Source organism: Malaclemys terrapin, chromosome 11, assembly GCF_027887155.1.
Source record: "Malaclemys terrapin pileata isolate rMalTer1 chromosome 11, rMalTer1.hap1, whole genome shotgun sequence".
Lineage (NCBI taxonomy): Eukaryota > Metazoa > Chordata > Testudines > Emydidae > Malaclemys > Malaclemys terrapin.
In genome coordinates, this window is record NC_071515.1 from 47,522,206 (window position 1) to 47,545,788 (window position 23,583).

General features: G+C 38.4%; 1 protein-coding gene across 2 annotated transcripts in view; it reads right to left on the bottom strand.

Annotated features, from left to right (window-relative positions):
* Positions 1-269: 269 nt before the first annotated feature.
* TANK (TRAF family member associated NFKB activator) overlaps positions 270-23,583 on the bottom strand; it is a 36,124-nt gene continuing 12,810 nt past the window's right edge. Inside the window, exons 3-9 of one of the 2 annotated variants that reach the window (XM_054044304.1) lie at positions 22,591-22,699; positions 21,477-21,607; positions 13,058-13,237; positions 11,869-11,945; positions 9,462-9,580; positions 6,595-7,127; positions 270-1,888 (exon numbers count right to left, since the gene is read on the bottom strand). In XM_054044304.1, the coding sequence (XP_053900279.1) occupies positions 1,694-1,888; positions 6,595-7,127; positions 9,462-9,580; positions 11,869-11,945; positions 13,058-13,237; positions 21,477-21,607; positions 22,591-22,699 (1,344 nt within the window). In that variant the 3' untranslated portion in view covers positions 270-1,693. Of the gene's footprint in view, positions 1,889-6,540; positions 7,128-9,461; positions 9,581-11,868; positions 11,946-13,057; positions 13,238-21,476; positions 21,608-22,590; positions 22,700-23,583 lie in introns of both variants that reach the window. The other variant, XM_054044303.1, reaches the window with a different exon arrangement.

Sequence of the window (23,583 nt, forward strand, 5' to 3'; positions counted from 1 at the left end):
GAGCTGCGGGTCTTGCTTTTTACAGGCTAGAGGACAAGGCAGTTGTGTGGCGGCTCTTTTGGAGTGCGATTCCCTATCCCCCTTCCCATTTCCCCCCACACACACCAAGTACCACCCTCAGCAGTGCTCACCTCCCAGCGATAACTGGGAAGGGAACTTCACACACCCCATTGCGCCCAAAGACGTGCCTGCCTCAGACCTTTGCACCCACGGAGCGATGTAGGAAAAGGGGTTTTAACGCTATTATAGTAACAAACGCACTCTCCAGGTCACATTAACAGACAAGCATTGAACCCTGCACTTTATTACAGTACATTATCAGCCAACAGCTAGTCACATACACAGCAGGCACTTAAAACTACAGTAAACAGTTGTAGAAAAATGTTTAGTGTAGGAGTATTCTCCAGTTGACTTAAAAATCCATTTCTGAAAACGATGCAAGATTTATATTTCCCTTTAGCTTTGTAAAATGGTTACCATCACCCCATAAATCTTTGAATAGAGAGAAGTTAGCGCAATGCTTACCTGTAGCTACAGAAAATATATTAATGCTAATTACGACTTAGGTCTGGACTGGAACTGTCCAAAGTGCAGAAGGCTCTCCTGGAGGAGATCATTGCACATCAACTGTTTAAAAACAAAATGCAAGCTAGCTGATCTAACACTCATAAAATACACACACAGCCATCAAAATTTAAATTGTAGTTTAAAAGTGATTTCTAGTTTAAGAGAGAGAGATATGTATTTTGGTCTGAAGACTTGTGTTCATTTAAAAAAAAAAATCCATAGAGTTTGAGTAACATCCAGTAGGGAACCACAAGAAATGCTAAATTATCTTTTGAACTTGTAGTTTTAGGGGGAAGTGTAACCTGGTTCATCTCATCTTCTCTGTATGTAAAAGCACGTATCCGCTCCCACAGAGGAATAAGTATTTTCCATGAATTATGAATGCTAACAATATACATTAACAATTTAATAGTGCACCTCTGCCAAAGATACATACCGTTGCAATCTTCATTTTAGCCAGAGAGTGAGTATTGTTTTGTATCGGAGACAAATCTGTTTACTAAAACAGTTTTACAGTGGATTACACTGATCTCTGCCAATGATGTAAGAAACACAAGACATAAATGTATCTAAAGTATGACGTACCTGTTACTTGGTTGCTCTACTGATTTTACAAGAACCTTATCTACAATATAAATACAACACTGAACCTGTCTTAAGTAAAATTTGGAGATTCCTCCCTAGCCCTTCAAATGTTCCGAGGGCCTATTCCTGCTCCTATTTACAACAGTGAGTAAATAGGAGGAAAAATTGATAGGACTGCTCACACTTTATCTCCTCAAATTAAAGGCCCAGTTCTGCAAACATTTACTCATGCAAGTAGTCCTTACTCACACAAGTAGTCATTAATTATTGTGGGACTACTCAGGTGAAGATAACTTGTGTAAGAAAAGGTTTGTAGGATTACGCCTAAAGCTCATATTGCAACATGACATACTGAAGTGAAACTGAATTACAGTCTTCTACTGGGTAATTTAAATGTGTAAAATTCGAAATGAACTTAACTGAAAAACAGTTACAGTAACATCATTATGAACATAGTCTTAATTCTGAAATTAACATACACACTTGAATTAAAAATGAAATATACACAAAAGCGCAACCCAGTATCTCTACAAAGCCTTATTCAGCTTGCTTCCGGATACATTGATTGTTCTTTAAAGTGTGAATTAAGATGCCTGAGAAAATCCCCCCTGGATGTAGTAGATGGTGGGAAAACTTTTTGACAGAATTCACATATTCCAGACTGCTTCAGTTCTGAGTCTGTATAACCTTGTGCCAGTAAGTTATTATCTTGAGTTTGAGATGGCTTCCAGAAGGGCTGAAAAAGGCAAAAAAAATTATTACGACTTGTGCTTAAAATGAATACAGTTCTAAATATAAAAGTTACCAGCATTTGTTTTGCACTAGTTAGAGTTTGTGTATACTTGATATATCAACAACAAAAATGGCATTTCTGGTTCTCATTACATTAAAATCAAGAAAATACTTCACATTTTAGCAAAATAAAAGAATCTGAAGGAAACTAAACATTTATACATTTATATCTGCAAACACTTTGTCAAATACAAGAATATAAGTCGGATTTTAAAACACTCTTGATAATCAACTAAAGCTTCCTTTGTCAACAATGTCAGTGTAATAAATACTAAGGCTTTTTATGGACTCTTCAAATATTTCACTGTAGGAAAACTAAACCATGGCATTTGTAGTCTCTGTACTGAGATACTGTATAAACATTCCTGCTCAGATAATATTGCCCTTTTTAGAAAATAAGCAATATACATTTTACATTCCCCCTATTGGTACATATCTAGTTTTCAATTTAATCAGAAAGCAATCTCCCTGGCAATATAGGGTAGCTTATAATTTTACCTCTATTATCTGTTGCTAATATTACAGTAATGAAATTAAATTAATCCTTAACCTTCCTTTGCAATCCTGATTTCTTCATTACAAAGACTGTGTGTGGCCTGGGGTGTCAGTCTCTGCTTCTTTTTCCTACTTGGCATCAAGTTATAAGCCAAAGTGCACTCAAACTGAATGGCAGCAAGTAAGTGACAGGAGGGGACAGCACAGGAGAGATCTCTACAGTCTTTTTGCAGCAGACCTTTTCACTATAACCTCACGTATGCACAAAAGGGAAAGAGTATTTTGGCAGTAGAAAGGCAAGCAGTTTCTCTTGAAGTTAAGTCTCTTGCTGTCCATCCCCATAAAAGAGCTTCAATTCTCATGTTCCCAAACTTTGCCAGGCTAAAAAGCAGGTGCTTAATCCTCCAGTGGCAACAAATTGTGCTACCAACCTGGCTTTCACAGTGGTTAATTCTTATTGGTAAACCAGACGCAGTTTCTTTTAGGAGTTAATTCACTTCCTAAACAATGTTTAGCATTTCAGGGGGCTGTTGTTCATTAGTAATTAAGTGTAATTAAATCACTTCCTTCTGCAATACAATCTACTGCTTGTAGATAATGGGCAGTTGATGTAAATTGCATATGAAATCTGTCTAGACACTAACATACTTTGAAATATTCCTACGAAGTGTGTTTGTGGTTACTGACTTGCAACCATCTTGAATAAACTGGCATTTTTAATAACCATATAAAGAGGCATGATATTTAAAGAGACCAAAAAAGTTCTTGTAAAATTTGCTGAAATGTATTGGGGACAAAGTAAGGTTCTAATCTTACAAACTGTAACTACTAGACTTAGGTACCAATCCCTCAAAACACTTAAATACCACAGACTTCTTGGGGACTTAAGTATGTGCTTAAGTGCTTCCCTGAATAGGGATAGAATTAAGCAGACACTTAAGCATTGTGCTGAATTGGGACCTTAAGCATCTATTTAACTATCTTCAAGCAATAGTAATCCCATTAGAGTCAATGGACTATTCATGTGCTTAAAGTTATACATTTTAAATGGTTTTCTGAATTGTGGCCTCGCTAGGGTTTGCAGTCCCACTAAATAAAGTACTGCATCAATAATTAATATTTTCAGAATCAGACCTTAATGTTGTATATGTGTGCACATATGTACAGTTAACTATAAATCAGTAAAGTCTTGGGTCCAGTAAGATGCATGTTTATTTTAATCTGCTACATGTTTCAATCACATTGTTTTCAAAGAGGTACTAGATCCTAACAGGGCCACCCAGATGGAGCAAGGAGAGGAGAGGAAAAGGGGCTGTTTGCAGTGAGCCCCTAAACTGAGTGGCATTGTGACCAGGTGCATGGGGTTGCAGTGCCATTCAGGTTTGGCACTGAGACCGTGTAGCAGCTCACAATGCCCAGAGTGGGTAGCGTGGCCCAGCCCCGCAGGACAGGAGCCACTTCTATGCAGTAAGTGTGGGGTAGGCTCACTCTCCACACCCAACCCTTGCAGCCTCCCCTCGGTGTTTTTGCACCCCTTTTTCTGGGTGGGGGGATTACTCTGTTTCAGATTTTGTCCCAGGCCTCCAAAAATCTCTGTGCCACCCTGTATTCTAAGGAAACAGCACTGAGTTTTCCATTTAATAACCATAAAGCTGGAAAGAGCTACATTTACCACAAACTGAGAGCAGCCGCTCCAAAGGTTCATTGTTGCCAAATATGTTGTATTTTAAGGGGCTGTTCCATTTATAAGTTAACATATGTAGTAAATATGATAAAGTCCTAGTCTACACTAGGGAAAAAAAAATCCAACATGTAATTCATCACTGTTGGAGCTCCACCAGTAGCAGCTATAGATAGGGCGCAGGAACGGGCAACGACAGGGAATAAGTATCGCTAGGTCTTGGATGTTTATTACTAGTCCCTATCTGACAAGGTGGCAAAAGAGCTCTGGGCACTGTCTAAACTAGAGCACAACTGCTGCAGCTGCACCCAGTGGAGAGAATTACATGTCCAAGTTTTGCCAATGTGAATACAGGGTAAAGGAGTTGTATTCATCTAACTGGATGATACTGCAGCACTTGAACTCAGCTAAGAGAAAATCTTTGACCCTATAATCAGTAAAAAGACAACCAATCAATTCAATTCACCTAAAACAGAATGCATGGAAACATTTTGGAAGCAGTTAAATAAAGGTGATGTATATTACGTAAATATATACAGATGTATATTTAATGGATCCTAAAGTAATATTGGCTTCTGTCAAAAACTTCTGGATAAGATGCAACATTTTAAATACTGTCCTTATGTTCTATTTTGCTACATGGATATGACTTATAAATATTGAAAATAGTTTCTATTGCCAGTTCTCTTTTGAAATGAGACATTCAATATTAAAATCTCCCCATAGAGCTGTAGTACTGGTCATTCACATTCTAAAATGATACCGTCAAACTAAAGTAATTTCCTTATTTTGCACAAATATCAATTATCTAACCCTATGCTCTTGTCCACCAACTCTCCTGTACTTTTTAAGCTGCATACTTCCCTATCAACTTGTAATCACATACCAGCTGTTTCACTTGCTGTAATATACAATGCAGGGTGCCATCTATTGAAAAATGAATTCACACACTGGCTAGTAAAAGAACAAGCAGGAGAGATAATGGAGAAAAAGGGGAAAAAAAAGTAACAAGTAATAGAATGGATGCTTCATAGATCCACAGGAATTCTACTCGTAATAAAATAAGTTGTTTAATTTCTTTTACTCAGTCACAACTATAACTGAGAATCTGGGAAAAATAAAGCACAATAAAAAGAGTACGTAATTAATAATTCAGGATAAAATTAAAATCTACCACAGCACAAACAATATATCTAAAATATGACAATGAATCTATGGTAATTTAAAAAAATTAAATTATGTAAAGCAGACTACAAATCTCAGATTCTCTGCCAAAAATGGTCAGAAAATTAAATTTAAGACTAAGGTAGACACTAGAACTAGGCTGGGTCAGTTTTAATAATAATACATTTATAGCTCTAGAGATCCTCAGATGCAAGGTAAACGTTATTTTAGCCCCATAGCTCCTCTTTTCCTTATTTAAAGGCAAAGCTGAGGTACAGAGCAGTTAAGGCAATTTGCCCAAAGTCTAAGGGAGTAACTGGAAGAGCGGAGAAGAAAATACAAAAATCCTAAATATCAATATCTGCTCTAGCCTTTGGATAATGCTCCCTCCAATTAGAAAGACAAAAAAGTGAAATCCTGGCCCTATCAAAGTCAATGGAAGTTTTGCCATTGACTTCAATGGGGCCAGGATATTACCCAAAGACTCCGATTCAGCAGAGCACTCAATGGCACTTACACACATAATTGTTCTGCTGAATTTGGCCAAAGGGCCTTATTTTCAGAGATACTGAGCATCTACAGCTCACGCTGACTTCAGCTGGAGTTCTGGATGTTCACACCTCTGAAAATCAAACCAAGCGTCTACTTAAAAAGTAGATATACATTTACCTGTATTTCTTTAGGTTTCTATTTATGACTATTTGTGGAAATACGTATTTTCCTATTCTACAAGTACTTCTAAAATATGTTACCCCTTTTAAATTGTTCTGTGTTTGTCCCTTATTAGATCTAAAGATAGATTTTTTTTTTTCCCCAGAAGGAAGTACACAGAATTATATGGTATTTTTTAAAATAGCACATATAACCCACATGTTCAGTTGTACATTTTTAAAAAGTATAGTGATGCACACTATATTTGATTCTATGGAATAAATACTTGGGTAAAGATAATTTTTGGATAGTTATGATTAAAATCACTTTTGCAATGGATACACAAACAGTTACTTAATATCTTCCTGAAGTGAAATTTGTGCAAGCATCTATATTCTTAAATCTAATTTAAATCCCTCCATTATTTCACTGAAAATGTAGTTAATGTACACAAATTCAGTGTCAGAAAGCAGATCTACATAAAATCAAATGTTCAGCATAAAAATGGTGTGATTCATATAGGTTTTGTTCCTGCCTGAAAGACATTTACATAGCACCTGTTTAAATGAAATATTAACCTTTAAAATATATCAATATAAAGATACCTGCTGAGGTCCTCTGACAGCCCTCCTAGTGGCCTCTGAAGAGGGAAAATTTACCTCAGTAGCATCTTGATTTGTATACGGATGTACAAGTTTGGTACCAATGTCTGCTGTTTTCAAATATGGTGTTTTGTCCTGAGTATTCTGTTTGAGCATGGCTGTATGGCTTGGGAGTTTTGTTTTGTCAAGTGTAGTTAGGTTTTGCATAGCTGAGGTTATGTGGTCAACTCCACGAGTTTCAAAGGTGTTACATTCCAATTTACTCAGGTTCATAGCATGGTCTTCATGATCCATGTTAAAATGATGATCTTGAAGCATATTTTCAGCTATTGCAGTACAAGGAACTGTTGGTTTATCTGGAGTGCTCTGTAAGAAAGTAGAGTCATTGTCTGTAGGTGGAAACTTGACACTAAATTTAGAAAGTGATTCTACAGAGTTGTCTTCCTCATCTTGGCCCACTCCTCTTGGTGTGATAGATGTTATGCATGATACACCTCTATTTATATCTGTTTTAACCCGAGGTTTTAAAAGTTCTTCTGCTTGTTCATCAGTTTTATCAGTACACTGAATAGGCATGGAAAATGGAATTTCTGTAAAAGGGGGAAAAAGGAAGTTGTCAGATGCCATCTATGGAAATAATAGTTCAAAGTAATTGTTAAAGCACAAATGTATGGATCAGTTATTTTTCTTGATTCTTTTTCTTAGAGTATTTTCCTGAAGTCAGTAATTTGAGGGATGCTCCCCCCATTCAAGAATGATAGCCCCAGTGCAAAAAACCAGAATGTGAAATAACAGAGCTTGATTAATTTATTCTAACAATTCTCTCTCTCCCTTAGGTTTTGTTAAAACGTATGTTGCCCCATATTCTCAACACACACACACACACACACACACACACACACACACACACACACACACACGTACATTTACTAAAGTGTTCTGGCACAAATAGAAGCTGCAACTCAAGATATTATTTTATGGCGTGCCAACGGTGTGCTAGGCGCTGTAGTCCCAAAGCATTTGAAGTGAATAGACCTTCACCATAGGGATTGTCTTCCTCTGTGTTTGAGAGCTCTCAATATTATTTGTAGTTCTCAAAATGCAATCTACATATTACTTCTAATTAAATTGGGGAATAGTTTTACTATATATTTCAAGTATGCAAAGTCCTCCTGAAATCACTCCAATCTCATGGTGATAGATGCCATATAAATTCACAGGCAGAAAGTGGCATGGTAAGTCTACTGCTTTCTATGCTACAGATATATATTTTTTAAATTATATGGTGAATTTGCCCCTTCTAAGCTAGTTGTAGTCATGTTGGTCCCAGGATATGAGAGAGACAAGGTAGGGGAGGTAATATCTTTTTATTGGGCCAACTTCTGCTTTTCAGCTCCCCAGAGCTCTTCTTCAGGTCTGGGGAAGAGCTCGGTGTGGTCAAAAGCTTGTCTCTCTCACCAACAGAAGTTGGTCCAATAAAAGATATTACCTCACCCATCTTGTCTCTTCCTGAATGAGACAGAAAATCTTTTTATGTGAAAAAAGGACATCATATTGTTTGTATAGAATAAACAATACACAATAATAATGTAGTGTAAAAAACCCCCCACAGAAATCAATTTTACAGGCATCTATTAATTAACTGGAAGCAGCTTGACAGATACCCAGAACTTTGGAATATCAGGTCCCTTATTTATGTCTTAAAAAATGGACTTAGGAGCGTAACTTTAGACTCATTCAGTATTTTCTTTTCAGCATTTGATATCCAGGTTTAGCTGAACTAAGTAGATACTTGTACATATTGATTTCAGCTGAGTACAGCCATAAGTGGGTACCATTAAAATTTTATCTTTTCAATTGTTATTCATAGGAAATTATCACAAATATGGTTACCGTTTAACAGTTAGTGAATACAAGTTTTAAGGGAGTCCAATGTACATCTTATTAGGACTACAAGTCATGTTATTAATAAATATATCACAGTCATGATCAGCAAGCACTTCATTGCACTTGCCTCCAGAAAAGACAAAACATCAACTTAGGAATAAACTTGCTGAGTGCCCCAAATCAGAGATAAGAGGGGCACATAATAAAAGATCAACTTTCATCTACCCTTTTTTCCCCTTTAATCACTTGAAGTCATGGACCACTAGCTCTTATTTCATGTAAAGTTGTAACATATAGTTTGCCAATATGTACTGGAGACATCTGCAGGGAGCTGGAAAGGTAAGGTAAATTTTTTTTTTTTGTGAGGGTTTGAAAAGTGGTCTGTAAAACCATATCAGGACCTGATCCTGCTGTCTTACTAGCATGTAAAAGCTAATGAAACTACTTCTAGTATTATGCACTATGTCCAGTATAAGTGTTAGCAGGATCAGGCTCGTAGGACTTAGTCCAGTTCTCGCTGAAGTCAGTTTTTCCATTGATTTTGGTGAGTTGGACCTTTAGTCTGTATAATAATAAAGTGTTTTAAGTCTGCACAAGGCATTTTGTTTTAAAGTCCTCTACCTCTCCACAATCCGCAGCCTTCTGTGACAAATGTGAGGCTAGAAATATTCATAATGGGCATTTTTATAAACAGAGCTGAATTAAAAAAACAAAAAGTGCTGTCACTTAAGAGCATGCTGGGGCATCAGACTGAGTGAGAGCCAATGATCTACATCAAGGGATAAAAAAAGAACCCTGAAAGTCAGTTACATGGTGACTGCCTCTTACCCATGTAATTTGGAATGTTCCTCATACAATTCCAAAACTTGTGGTGCATTTTCTTAGTGAACTGCAGAGCACCATGCAAGCAGACTTGAAAGAAGCAGATGGTAAACAGTAGAAGTACTTTCAATGTATGTGTAATTTACAGTATTTTCAAATATAAAGCAAAGCTTTCAAACAGTTGAATCACAATAAGAGCTAAAGTAAGATGTTACCATTTACAGGTTCTCTCTTTATGTTAAGTTTACTGAGTTGGTCTGTTTGCTTTCTTGCTAATGTGCATATTCGATGACATTCTTCCTTCATCTCCTGGAAAACCATCTCTAGATCTTCCCTAAAAGTTCAATATTTTAAATCAAAGTGTCAGTGAGTTCAGCTCTTTCATGACCTCGAATTAAAAAAAATAATATTCCACAACTGTAAGCCAGAGATAGTGTTAACAGCTAAATTTTTCTGGTAGTCTTCTACTTAAGGCGTGCACACATACATTCTCCTTTGCAAAAGCAAATGGAAGGGAAGAAAGTAGTCAAACATGATGAAATATGTAGCTGTTTGGTCATATAGCACATGCATAGGCCCCCTGCATGAAAATGATGGAATGGAGCAATAAACCTTTATAGGCCAGGGATTCAAAGGAAACCTGAGCCACAGACCTTTCATGTTTCACTGAGTTCCCTCCAGCATTGGCAGTACAACATAACGTTGGCAATCATAGTGCTCCTGTGTTCATGTGATGGCCAGTCCAGAGAAATTAGCTAATGCTGTTGTGAACATACATTATTTCCCATTTTTTGCTGTGGACTTTAGTCCATGCAGGAAAGGAAATATGCTATGCAAAAGCAGCTGTTCCCTTGAAAAAACAAAAGTTTAGCCGGCGACAAGCACCAGTTTGAACAACGTGTTGTCGGCAGGAGCACTCTCCTGCTGACAACTCAAACACTGCTTGTTGGAGACCCGACAAACAGCGGCTACACAGCGCAACTTTTAGCGGCATGGCTGTAGCGACGCAGCCATGCTGCTAAAAGCTGTGTAGCTTAGCTATAGCCTGGTATTCCCTTCTGCACAACCCAAATCCTAGCTTTTTTCCCCTCTTGCTTTGTTTCCTTACAGACCTTTCACAGGTTCCTAAATGGCTGTCAAATACTTAGTAAATCACACTAAGAATGGGAAACATAGCTCTTCATACAAGTGCAGTTTTTGGCTTCTTGAAAAACATGTACACTACATTATTCTGCTTACTTATGCATCACAAATACTTGAATTGAGACACATTAGACCACACAGACTAATAAAGCATAAGTTCTTAGATCTTGCAAAAACGACTTTTAGTTAAAGGTGAACTGAAGATTTGGGGTGGGGTAGGGGAGAGAGACACAGGGCTCGTGCCTTATTTTGCTCCTTTATGCCACAGGGTTGTGTTGTTGCTTTTATAAAAATGTTTTTTTTCCCCCCTGTGTTTTTATTCACCCTGTAACAGTTTGGTCTATTAAGTGCTGCCTTCCTCGTTTTGCTGAAGATGTCCTTTGGAGGACCCAGAGATGTGGATTAGGAACTCACTCAGAAGAATGAGGACAGCTGGTGAGAGTGGTTTTAGTATTTGTTCCAACTGTTTCTCAGGTGTTTCAGTTTGTTAGTAGTTAAACACACCAAAACCCCACTCAAAAGCTTTAAATATTTTGCATTGATATTTTATTCAATTAGATTTCACTTGCTTCTCTCTAATGCCATGTCATAATCCTGCAAGTTCTCCAGTCACGCATAGCCTTGCAAGAAGAACTGGGCATACAAGAGCTGAATTTTAATGTAAAAAAACATGCGGAGGGTAGGGAAGAGGGGGAATAATTTTTAAAAAGGCACTTCAAATAAGCTTTAGGAAAAAATAAAGTAGCAAAAAAAAAAAGCACAATCCCATTTTTTTTCACCCCATGTGACACCTTTAAGAATCTCCCTCTAAATGATCATTCAGCAAAGATTAGTAAAAACCTGGCTTAGGTCTGCACTTTTCACAGGAGAATACTACTAAGGCTCTGGTCAAGCCCCTTCACCATAAAACATGCAGAAGGGCAATACTCGCTCATTAAATACAGCGAGGTTCAGTGTCATACACCTCTGTGATGCCCTTCTCTTGATTATACAGGGATCACAAGGCCTCCTCTGCATTGTGGGCAGAGGTGCCATAGCTAAACCTGGCCCTGAACACTCCGATTTGGACCCATAAAATTGAAGGATTAGTCCCTTGTGCAATCTGTTGAGCCCTCTCCTGGCAGCACTGCCCTCCTGTACTGCCACTAGTTATTCCAGCATGACTGCACATTCCCCCAAAAGGAGTTAATGCTGGTTATTGTATGAGCTTTAACATCCATAGCTATTTCCCATGGAGCTTAAACTCCTGCTGCATCAAGTGGCTGTTTTTTCTTCCTCCTGATAGATCCCTGAATACCCACAGAACACCAGCTATGTGTCCACATGCCACACTGGCTCTGCTCCCCTCCCTACGCCTGCTTCTGGGCCCTTTTCTGTTCTTTCGGTATTATGAAAAGGGAGGGAAGCAGCTGGCCTTATTACCTTTTAGTAAATGTGAACATTAAAAACTGTTTACAAAAATGCTGCAAAATTATTTACCTTTCATGCATAGTTAAAATACCAGGGATCCCTGGAGATAAATCCTGTCTAGCTGGAGCAATCTTCGTATGTTTAATCTTAAAGTAAAACATGGGATTAGGGAGCTTGTTTTGCTGTACTAATTTCAATTCTTACATTTTCATGGATTTAACACAAAGGTAGATTAACAAATGTCTCAACATTCTTCAACATCAGCAGAACCAACTAATCTTGCTTGTACTCCAAGAAGCCATTTAGAAAACAAATGTACAAGAAATCTCATTCTTCATTCTTTGATTTAAAATCCCTTCTAGTACAAATTTGGTAATTCCACTATTTTTCCCTTATACAAAGGTTTTCATTTGAGACTCTCACAGGACTTTAATATGTGGGTAAATGTTCTCCTCCTCCTTATAGGTAGGGAAGCTAATGCACATAAGTTGTATTGTATTATAATTCAGTTTTAATCATGTATCAGATCATAGGCTCATTTCTAAGGAACTGACGTATTTTAGTTCCAAAAATCAATTGTCCCTAAAATTTTCAACAAGCAGATTAAAAGCTGATAAGTATTCTATCATGCTTTTAAACAAGTTGTTACCTTTGACTACCACCTTGTGGATTAGACTCGTATTACATGGACTGTAAATTGTTCACTAAATATAGGCTACCCAGTAGTTTTCAACCTTTTTTCAGTTGCGGACTCCTAAAATATTGCAAATGGAGGTGCAGACGCCTTTGGAAATCTTAGACATAGTCTGCCGTCCAATAGGGATCCGTGGATCACAGGTTGAAAACCACTGCTTTACCCTGGATGTTTTTCCTGGTAAGTGAAATACCCAATCTGACCAAAAGAGTGGGATAAAAATGGAAGATTGAAGCTAGGGATAATATTCAATCTGAGTCTGAATTGTAAAGACCAGCTACAATACAGCTATGTCATTTTTCTCCATCAATATTATATTTAATTTTATAACAACTTAAAATAAAAATAAGATGAATAGTTAAATTGCACAAAATAAGATTCAAGTATTATGGCTTAACTGAAGGAACATTACAGTTAGTGTTACTGTACATATTTTAACAATTTTCTTAGCAACTTACATACAGTTGTAATCTAAAATCTGTTAAGCAGAATAATTTGTATAAACAAAATCTAAAATAAGCATAATTATTTGCAAAGGTGTGGTGTCTCATTTTATTTACTTACCTCCATTTCATACATTGGCATATGTATGCCGTCCTGTGCTTCACTTTTTTCTTTTAATCTGTTTTTTAGAAACCTTATTTCTTCTTCTTTAACGGCAATAATAGATACAAGTTTATTTTCCTTTAGAATGTTTTCTTCCTCAGTTTCCTTCAATTTAATGCTCTCTGTTTCCAACTGGTCCTAAAAATAGCACAATTGGTTAATATTTCCAGAACAGGAAGATTATTATGATGCAACAGCCTGGGATAGACTAAATTAAGTCTTGGCAACCTAAATGAAATGAGTCTTATCTACTCAGTAACATCAGTTTGCATTGACATAATTAAAGACCATTTAGTACTATCTACAGATATGTCTGATCATGGACAGTTACTCAAAACAAGTGTGTGCTGTTTTGAGTTTATAAAAGCGAACCCAGCAGATGTTCACCTTAGTGTTTTAAAAAAGTGGAAGACATTGTCTTTCTTCATTTATATACACTGTGTGCAGTAACATTTAATTAGTTTCATAGCATGCTAAAATCAAGTTACAGCAGTTTTAAAGAAGGTGACAAAGTCTTCAGAGTTAATTTCTGGAGCAGTTAGAAATGTAGCTCTTTATCACTTAGGTGATTTAGATTTCCAAAGACCCAAGGTGCATGCAATGCTGAAAAGATAAGGAATCAGACATTTTAAGTGTAAGCCCTACCCCAAATATTCAACCAGACTTTTGTAGAAATTATATAAGGAGAAAATCTAGCAGGTCACCAAAGGAAAACTTAGGTTTTTTTTTTTTAAATGTATAAGAGGGCAGCAATCCTTGGATTATTTTTGAGTAAAAGAATATATGGCTAGAGGCATAGACAAGCAGTTACAACAGCTAACAAGTAGTCTTTCCTTGAAAGCTGTGGAAATGTCTATAGCCAAAGTTTCTATACTAATAGAAGCATAGGATTTCTAGAAAGTTTGCAGAGGACAGTAGAAGCAGTAGTGACAATTATCCAGTTACATATATAAACACATTTAAGAAGGGGGAAATAAGAGAGGGAATTTTGGCAGTTATTTTTGGAGGGATTCAGGAAGCACTGTGGCAGTCAAATAAGAAAAGGCAAATTATGGAAGAGAACTATTTGAATATGGATGGCTGAATTGTATTTTTAAAATGCCACCATGCGAATAGGAGACATTCACTTGATTCAAATTAGTTTTATTATATTTGTCCAGAAGCAACCAAATGCACCAGAAATATTCTGCTCTTATAATTTTGAAATTGGGTACAAAAGTCTCTCTCTGAAACATTTCTAATTGCTTTGCAAGTCATCCAAATAACAGAGTAATTCAGGTGTTTCATTCCCAAGACATTTTCCCACTAAAATTAAATGTTTGTTTATAAGTGTATTGATCTAACTGATCAAAATGGTTAAATAGAAACACTGTGACTTTGACCTAGGGCTGCAAAAGTCGCATGCAATGTCAAGATAAATAATGTGCCAAAATGCAAGTCACACCATCTGGAAAAATAATTAGTTTAAAAACAAGGTCAGTGGAAAGACAGATAAAGAATGCTCAAGGGATGAGCCACATTAAGTCAGGTACCCGGCTCCAACAGGATAAAACTTAAGTAACTGAATAGAGAATTAGGCCCAAGGTATATCCTGTTCAACACCCCCCTCCCAAATGTTTGTATTTGCATGTACAGGCTTCATAAATGTACTAGAAGTACAATGTGTACATGGGATGGGGGCAGATGGAGAAGGATCCAGCCCCAGGTGTGGTGATACAAGGAGGGGAGTGTATTCAGATAACCCATTAGCAGAGCCCCAAAGAGGCTGCTGTAAGAGTCAAAATATAGATGCATTCTGGGATGAAGTTTAGAGAAGACGTTTCTATATTTAAATTTCACAATTTAAGCCAGTTAACCAAGAGTCAGTGCTCCAGGTCAGCTCACCCTGCCCCCCAAATTACCTAGTCCATAGTAGGCCTTCCCTTTTCTCAAGGAGTAACAGTCAGCTTCCTCCACTCACTGAGTGGTCAAAACAGTCTTTAAAATGGGTTCTCTTCACCACAGGGAAACCCCATATCTCACTGGCTGGCTGAAGTCCTAGCAAACCCAGTTCCCCTGATGCTCTCAATTGGCAGGACAACCCATTTCTAAAGCCATCCCCCTACACCTAGATATGCTATTACCTTCCCGATTACTTCCTACAGCTGGAGGACCCTACTTTCAGGTTTGATGCTTCTGGCAGGTACTGTGGGACAGATTTCAGTACCTGTTTGCAGGACAGGCCATTAACCCTTTTCTGTCCTTGTCCAGGTTAGGATCTATACACCCCATTATGTGGAGTAGAAAGAAGTCTAGAGTCCAAGGAATGGGATGAAGAGAAAAGATGCAGCAAGAGAAGGATTAGTCTTGATGGGACACAAAGACTAGGCAGGAAGAGATGGTTGTATTCAGTTCTGAAATGGATAGGAAGTCTGTGAAGATTTTAGGCTAAAGGTCATGTGTTCCCAACTTCCAGAGGGGTCTGAGATTTTTCAAAATATGACATGTAAATTTGACTGAGGGACTTAGGGAAAGCAAAGGAAATCACAAAAGTGAGCTGAGAAGAAGGCATAAAAAGTTTCTGTAGTCAAGGTAATATTTTATGTGGATCAGGTTAGGAGGGGATAAACACTTACTGAGTTGGGAAGCAAGTAAGAACTTTGCTGAAGTTTAATACACAGGTTCATGACCATTTGGGTGAATGCAAGATGGAGGTGGTGGTGTTTTTGGATTAAGGTATTCTTACCAGTTTTGAATGTGCTGAAGTTGAAGGAAGTTATGGTGGAGCCAGGAGTTGGATAAGGTTGAAGTACTTAAAGAGTGAGGAAAGGGCTGTAAGAGTAAAGGTTATAAAGCATAAGGAGGTCTGAAAAACATTACACAGCAACGTTAAGAATAAAAATGTAACAATTGCAAAGCAGGGTTAAGCATGAAATGTATCAAGTACATACATTAGAAACAGGCAAATGTGCAACAACACTTAGCTCATGGCTCCTTCAGTCCCTGCACACAGCTCTTGCAGAGTCTAAATAGGATTGTGCTCTTTTTTCTTTGGCCAAAAGTCAGACAAAGCAAGAGGAGTACAGATTACAGGAGAGCCCCCTGAAACACAAGGCAAACACCAGAAGCAGTGTGGGAGTCGCTATGCCCTTCCTCTGGTAGGGGAACAAAGGCAATGGGGCACAAGGAAGGCAGAGAGAAGAGAAATTCAGTGGGAGAGTCACTACATACCAACACAACAGCCTGTCTGTGTACTAAAACGAGCATCATGTTGTTGTGAAGAAGCTATTTCATCACATACTGATGAAAGTCAGCATCACTTTGCGCTGTCATGACATCATTATATTGCCTTTCCCATATCTTACAGACACTAACAGTGACAATTCAACCTCTAAGAACCAGAGTCACCAAGACTGATTGGGTCTGAGTGGCTTCAACATCAATATGATAACTCTCTTAGATTAGTTTATGAACTCATGATATATTTTATATATCTTATATCTCATGATCCCATGACAGCTATGAGACTGTCTAGTGGTATCTAGCTCAATTAACATATCTGGCCATGTTCTGAATCTTATGTATTGGGATTGGCAGCAGGGATAGAAATTACACCTGTGTCATGGAGCTCTCCATTATGACATATCTTTCCTGTCAGGGTGTGGCAACCTATTTTAATCGTCTGTCCTAGGAAGCTAATGGAACAGGTAAAATTTCAGATGGCTCTACGGAAGAATGCTGTTCAGCTGACAAACTTCCACCAATGGCCTTATGGAACACTAACCATCTTTTGTGTGACTACTGATAAGTTTACCAATAAGTGTCCCATTCAGCTTCAGAGGTCACCTGGCTAATTCTGCTTTTCATCACTCCAGTGGTGCACAAAGAAAGCTTAAAACTGTTTCAGACAGGCAGGTGCAGGAGGGTCCACAGCTGGTATAAATCCAGCGTATCAGCTTTCCATTACCTGCTCCCTCATCTCAGAGGTAGGTGGTATGGAGGAGGCATACTGGGGTGGGAGGGGCTGGAACACACAGCACTCCAGAGGACTGCCCCAGCTAGCATTTCTTAGAGTAGCCTCTCCAACTGCTTTAAGTTATATGGGGGGGCATTTCAGCCCCAGGATCAGGGGCACAGGAAGGTGATTTATAGCACAATCCTCACCACAATAAGTAACTTATTGCAGCATAAATCGTTTTTGAGATCTGATGCCCTGGCTGTGCCGGAGATGTAGAAGCATTTCTTTCCCTCTGCTATAGCATCTAAAGTCCTGGAATATTTCTGGGAGGAGTGTGAACAGCATGGTAAATATGGGTGTTTTGTCTTGGGTGTGGAGTCAAGTATTCATGCTTCACAGATAAATTTACACTGATTCACATGGCACTGTTTGCCTTTGTGGGGAGAGCTGTGTTTAGGGGAGAGAAATGCAAGGTCTTCTTTGCTTGGGTTTCATGTAGTTTTGCCTGCAAAGGTCATGGCTATGGTGGGGACATTTGGGCTGTGACATGAAAACTGGACCCACGTCCTTCCTAGTTGGGAAGTATTCAAGACCATTCCTGGAACAGAATGGGATGTTGACCCCTTGGTCTCCTAAAGGGAAGCATTGACAAATAACTCTCTCTTAGTCCCTTTGGTCATTCTTTACTGTCTCTGGGTCCTCACAATTATGCCAGTTATCAACCTCTCTAATCTCCTTTTCTGAGGGAAGATTGTTGAGAAGGCTGTGGTGAGACAGTTCTGGATATAAAGGAGTCCACAGATTTCCATGATTTCATTCTGGTTTGAGCCTGGGTATGGTACAGAGACTGCACTAGTCTCTTTGATCAATCCCCTGTTGGGACGTATGAAGATCATATCCGTGATAGTTCTTTTAGACCTAGCAACTAAAAAATACAAGTACTTAATGGTAGAAGGCTGACTATGAGGTATAGCTCAGACACCTGCAGAGAAGACAAAGTTTCTCTTGAGAGGCTATGGTTTTTCCTCTGCAAGAGGATCCAGAGGGATATGTTGAGCAATGCTCATATGTCCCAAGGGCACTCATGTATGGCTGTATAGGAATTATTCTGTCACCCCTCTTGATCAATGTGTAAGAATACCAATCTGGGAAATGTGTTTGGGTTACATTGTCAACAGTATGCAGATGAAATAGAGCAGTGGTTCTCAACCAAGGGTACGTGTACCCGTAGGGGTACACAGAGGTCTTCCAGGGGGTACATTAACTCATTCAGATATTGGACTAGTCTTACAACAGGCTACAGAAAAAGCACTAGCTAAGTCAGTACAAATTAAAATTTCATACAGATAATGACTTGTTTATACTACTCTAAATGCTATATACTGAAATGTAAGTACAATATTTATATGCCAATTGGTTTATTTTATAATGATATAAATAATATATATAATTATAAGACAGATCTGGCTTCAAGACTAAGCTTGATAAGTTTATGGAGGGGATGGTATGATGGGATAGCCTAATTTTGGAAATTAATTGATATTCGACTATTAGCGGTAAATATGCCAAATGGCCTGTGATGGGATATTAGATGGCGTGGGATCTGAGTTACTACAGAGAATTCTTTCCTGGGTGTCTGGCTGGTGAGTCTTGCCCATGGTTTAGCTGATCACCATATTTGGGGTCGGGAAGGAATTTTCCTCCAGGGCAGATTGGCAGAGGCCCTATGGGGTTTTCGCCTTCCTCTGCAACGTGGGGCAAGGGTCACCTGCTGGAGGAGTCTCTGCACCTTGAAGTTTTTAAGCCATGATTTGAGGACTTCAATAGCTCAGACATAGGTTAGGGGTTTGTTACAGGAATGGGTGGGTGAGATTCTGTGGCCTGAGTTGTGCAGGAGGTCAGACTAGACAATCATAATGGTCTCTTCCGACCTTGAAGTCTATGAGTCTATATGGTAAAAGTGAGAAAGTAAGCAATTTTTCAATAACTCTGTGCTGTGACACTTTTGTATTTGTATGTCTGATTGTATAAGCAAATACACCTCATTTAAAAGCTAACTTGGAGCTACGTGAGACAAATCAGACTTCTGAAAGGGATACGGGCAATTATACAATTGGGGAATGTTCTAAACCAGAGGTTCTCAAACTTCATTGCACCACGACCCTCTTCTGACAACAAAAATTATGACAGGACTGCAAGAGGGGGACCAAAGCCTGAGCCTGCCTAAGCCCCGTCACCCTGGGGAAAAGGGGGTGGCAAAGCCAAGCCCTCCCCCCTCCAGGCCGGGGGGCCAAAACCCTTGAGCTCAGCCCCAGGCATGGGGCCTGTAACCTGAGCCCTACCGCCCAGGGCTGAAGCTTTTGGGTTTGGGCTTTGGCCCTGGGCCCAAGCAAGTCTAAGTCAGCCCTGGTGACCCCATTAAAACAGGATTGTGACCCACTTTGGGGTGCTCACCCACAATTTCAGAACCTCTGTAAATCTAAACACTAACCAGAGACAAAATGAGGGGACACAAACTATTTTAATTTAAATCCCACCACCATGGATTTACACGTACTGAATTTATACAGCTAGTGAATGAGACAGTTTTGCTAGGGATGTAGCAGAAAGGAGTTCATGTGATGGAGGACAATGGCTGTGGATATAGTTTACCTGGTTTAGGAAAAAAAATTTGATAGAGCATTTCCCTTCCCCGCCCCCCGCACAATAGTAAGCGAACTACCACATTTGGGTTGATAAAGAACCGACTCTTCTACTGAAGACAGCGTTTACAAGAGAAAGCTATTTAGATTGGACAGGGTGGCAAATGAAATACTAGGAGGATCAATTTTGTTCAATATATACCAAAGATCCATATTAAGTAAGTGATTAAATTTACAACTGATACATCTCTTACTCATGCACATCATTTTGTAAATCAGAGAGATACCTGAATAGTCTAGAAGCAGGTACCGATAGGTAGTTTGTGCCTCGAAAAGACAGTCTTGTGGTTAAGACACTGGACTAGAACTCAGAAGATCAAAGTTCATTTCCCAGCTCTGTCATAGACTTCCCATGACAATGTAAGCACATCATAATCTCTGTGTCTCAGGTCCTTATCTGTAAGATTGGGATAATTCAGCTTCCTTTCTCACACTCCTTTTCTGTCTTATTTAGATAGATTGTAAGCTCCTCAAGGTAGGGGCTGTCTCTTAATATTTGTTTGTACAATACAGATTACAATGAGACCCCCAATCATGGCTGGACCTCTAGGCTCTACTGGAATACACATAATAATAATAATGAAATTCAATACAGAGAAATGGAAAGACCTGCAAAGATGTTTTGACAAGGAATTAACTCTTCAACAAAATTCTACTCTCATTTTCTAATTAAACGCAAAAAACTACCATGGAAATTATATTGTGGGGTTACAAGTGCTAAGCCAGAAGCAGAGACTATATGAGGATGAGATTCTTGTATCATCCGTTCATTCTAAAATGGCCTTAGTAACAATAAACTGAAAATGCTTATTTAAAAAAAAAAAAAAAAGAATCAAATTAGATTCCTACAAGATAATTAGCAACTGTCACTAATCCGATAAAATGATTTTCAAATTAACACCTCTGATTAAAATGTGCTTAGTTCACCGAAATGCAGGATCACTTTGTCCATGGCTCAGATTTAGCAAACAAATCCCCAAATTAACTTTTTTAGTCTGAGCTTTTGGTTTCACAAGGTTTATTAAGACAACACTGTGGGGTCATGCTCAGACTGACAATTCAGCCTTATGGGATGTGCAAGCCCCAGAAGACTCAGCAGGCCGAGCAATTCAGAGAAAGGATCAGCTTGGTGCACAAGGTCTGCTCTGGGTGTGGGAGCCTCATGTAAATCACTTCTTCCCTCCTGACCACTGCTGCTCTATTCTCATCCCTGCCAACCTCAGTAGGTCTATGATGAAAACACTGGTGTGACTTCAGCCAGCTGCGGATGGGGGAAAGGAATATATCCAGCCAGTTTAGGAAGTCACTTCTCACCCCAATCACTGTGCCGCCGCACAGACTTGCCAAGTCCCCATCCCCACCCCGACAACTGCATTGTGACAGATTCTCATTACAGAAAAGGGGGGCTCCTTCTTGACTGTCACATATGTGAGGTGAAGAAATAAGTGAGCAGACAGGGTCTCCCCCCCTTCTTTTTCTGAGTCAATATTATTCCCATGATCCACGCTGCCAAACAGCAACAGAGCTGGGAAGAGTCAGAGCCTTATCCTCAACTGGTGGAAATCAGCACAGCTCAACCAACTTTGGTGCAGCTATGCTAATTGACATCAGCTGAGGATCAAGCCCATAAGACCCTGGAAAGGGAGCAGTTCAGGGCATCTCTGAAAGTTCATTTCTCCATTTAGAACCTAAAAGCATAAATATAATAATCATGTTAAAGACAATCAGGCTACTGTACCTTTAAAAGTTTCTCTCTTTGCATTGCTAGTTTCAGTTTTTCATGGAGCTGATCAAAAGTTAGATTAGGGGAGGTGTCATTTCTCCAGGTTTCACTATCTTCGGGCACCAGAACATGGCCATGTGCACTACCTGTAAAATAAAAACAGCTCTCTGAGCATCACTGCATGTCCCCCCCCAGCCACGTTAAGATTTAAAAAAAAAAAAAATGCATCATATGAATTTGGTATTTTCACTGGGCCAAGTATCACTGTAAATACATATTAAGTTTATGTTAGTTTCCTTTATTGGACCTAGTATTAATCCAACAGAGGCCCAATTCTGCCCTCTAATACTCAGACAGATGGGCAAATCCAGCAATAAACACATTGTTGAAAATAAAGCCACCAGCTTTGCTGGCATTTGTGAAAAGGAAAAGCGTTAGACTAGTATGAATAAATAAATATTCACAGGAGTGCTTTTACTGAAAGAGTTTTAATGGCCATTTTGAAAAGTTCATTTCTATCCTGTGTAGAATTGATTCAGTTAATTAAGAATGTTCACTGACAATTTGAACAGAAAGAGAAACTCCTGTTTCTAAAGCTTAAGTAACCCAATAAGTTAACAAAAAAGAGTGCCATGTAACTTAGCTGACCACTCACACAACATAGAAAGTCACACCTATTTACCCAGTTCTCGACCAGACTATAGGCTAAAACTTGTTCACACAAATTAGTCAAACAATTGTGATCAATATTCATAAAAATAAGTCATATCATGTTCGCAGATAATTTGTTACTACAATTAACAACTCTACTCAACTGAAGTCCATTGACTTCAATGTGAGAAAGCTGTATATTTTTTTTAAAAATCCTCACTGTTTCTTCTCGAAGAAAATACAAAAAGGTTTCCAAGATTTTTCATTTTATAAACAAAATTTGAAAAATACAAAAGTATGTTAAATCTTTCTGTTCACAAATAGTCTTATTACCATTAAATATAGCATTACCTCAGAGTCCTTTTGGGGATACACATTGTAGAATCTGAAGCAATAAAGAAGTCAAAACTAAACTATTCTGCAGTATAATACATGATAAAAGGAAAGACATATAAAGCACACAAATTAGAGTACGTACCTCTGTTAGCATTCACAGGAGCCAACTGTGATTTAAGTTTTGTAATCATACTTTTTTGAAACTCTATCTGTTCCTGCTGTTCACATATTTGCTGCGTATAGCTTTCTGTCTGAAAATACAATAATTTAATTAGCATTAGTCTTATTTTGTTTTGATTAAGGGCTTCAGTTTTAGCAGATACAGTTTATCAGCTCTCTTTTTAGGATGCCTGCGGCTACAATTTGTGCACAGAAACTTGACAGTTGTCACCTGTGACAGGTCTAATTTTAAGTCTGTACTGATTGGAAAAAGGTAAACTATTAGATAAAACAAGATTGCTGTAAGTCTTGGTTAACAGTGATGGTAGTAAATGTCAGGATAACGTTTATACAAGAGGCAATTTTCAGTCGTAACCACAAATTAAATTATTTGTGTTTTAAAGTTAGGATTTGGGTATTTATTTATTTTTTCACAGAGTCGGTTAGTTACCCCAGTTATAGCTATATAAGGTCACTATCAATTTAACTTTTCAGGAAATAAATCTAAATGTCTAAGTAAAGATATTAATTAGTTTTTTCAAATTTAATTTGAAACAATATTATAGTTCCACTCCCCATACCTGTTTGTTGTTTAACTAAAAAATAGGAATAAATATACATGTCTATATTTAATACCATCACAAGGCTACCTTTGCCTTCCAAGACTCCTGGAAGAGGATGGGGGGGAGAGCCCAACTAGCAAAGAAAAGAATAGCTGATCAGTGTTACTCTTCATCTAACTTTGCCTGATCTCCTCCCCTAGGTTGATCTGCCCTGTTAGAACCTAGAAGAGCACTGAGCTACTCTAGGGTAGATGAATATTAGTCAGCCAGTTAACTGAACAACAATCAGGGACCATTCAGGTAGCTGAATAACAGGATTAAAAATATATATATATACACATGATTCCACTAGCCCATTTCTGATGGTACAACACTAATAGTGCTGAAGTTATGGGAGAAAACTTGTGAAATTC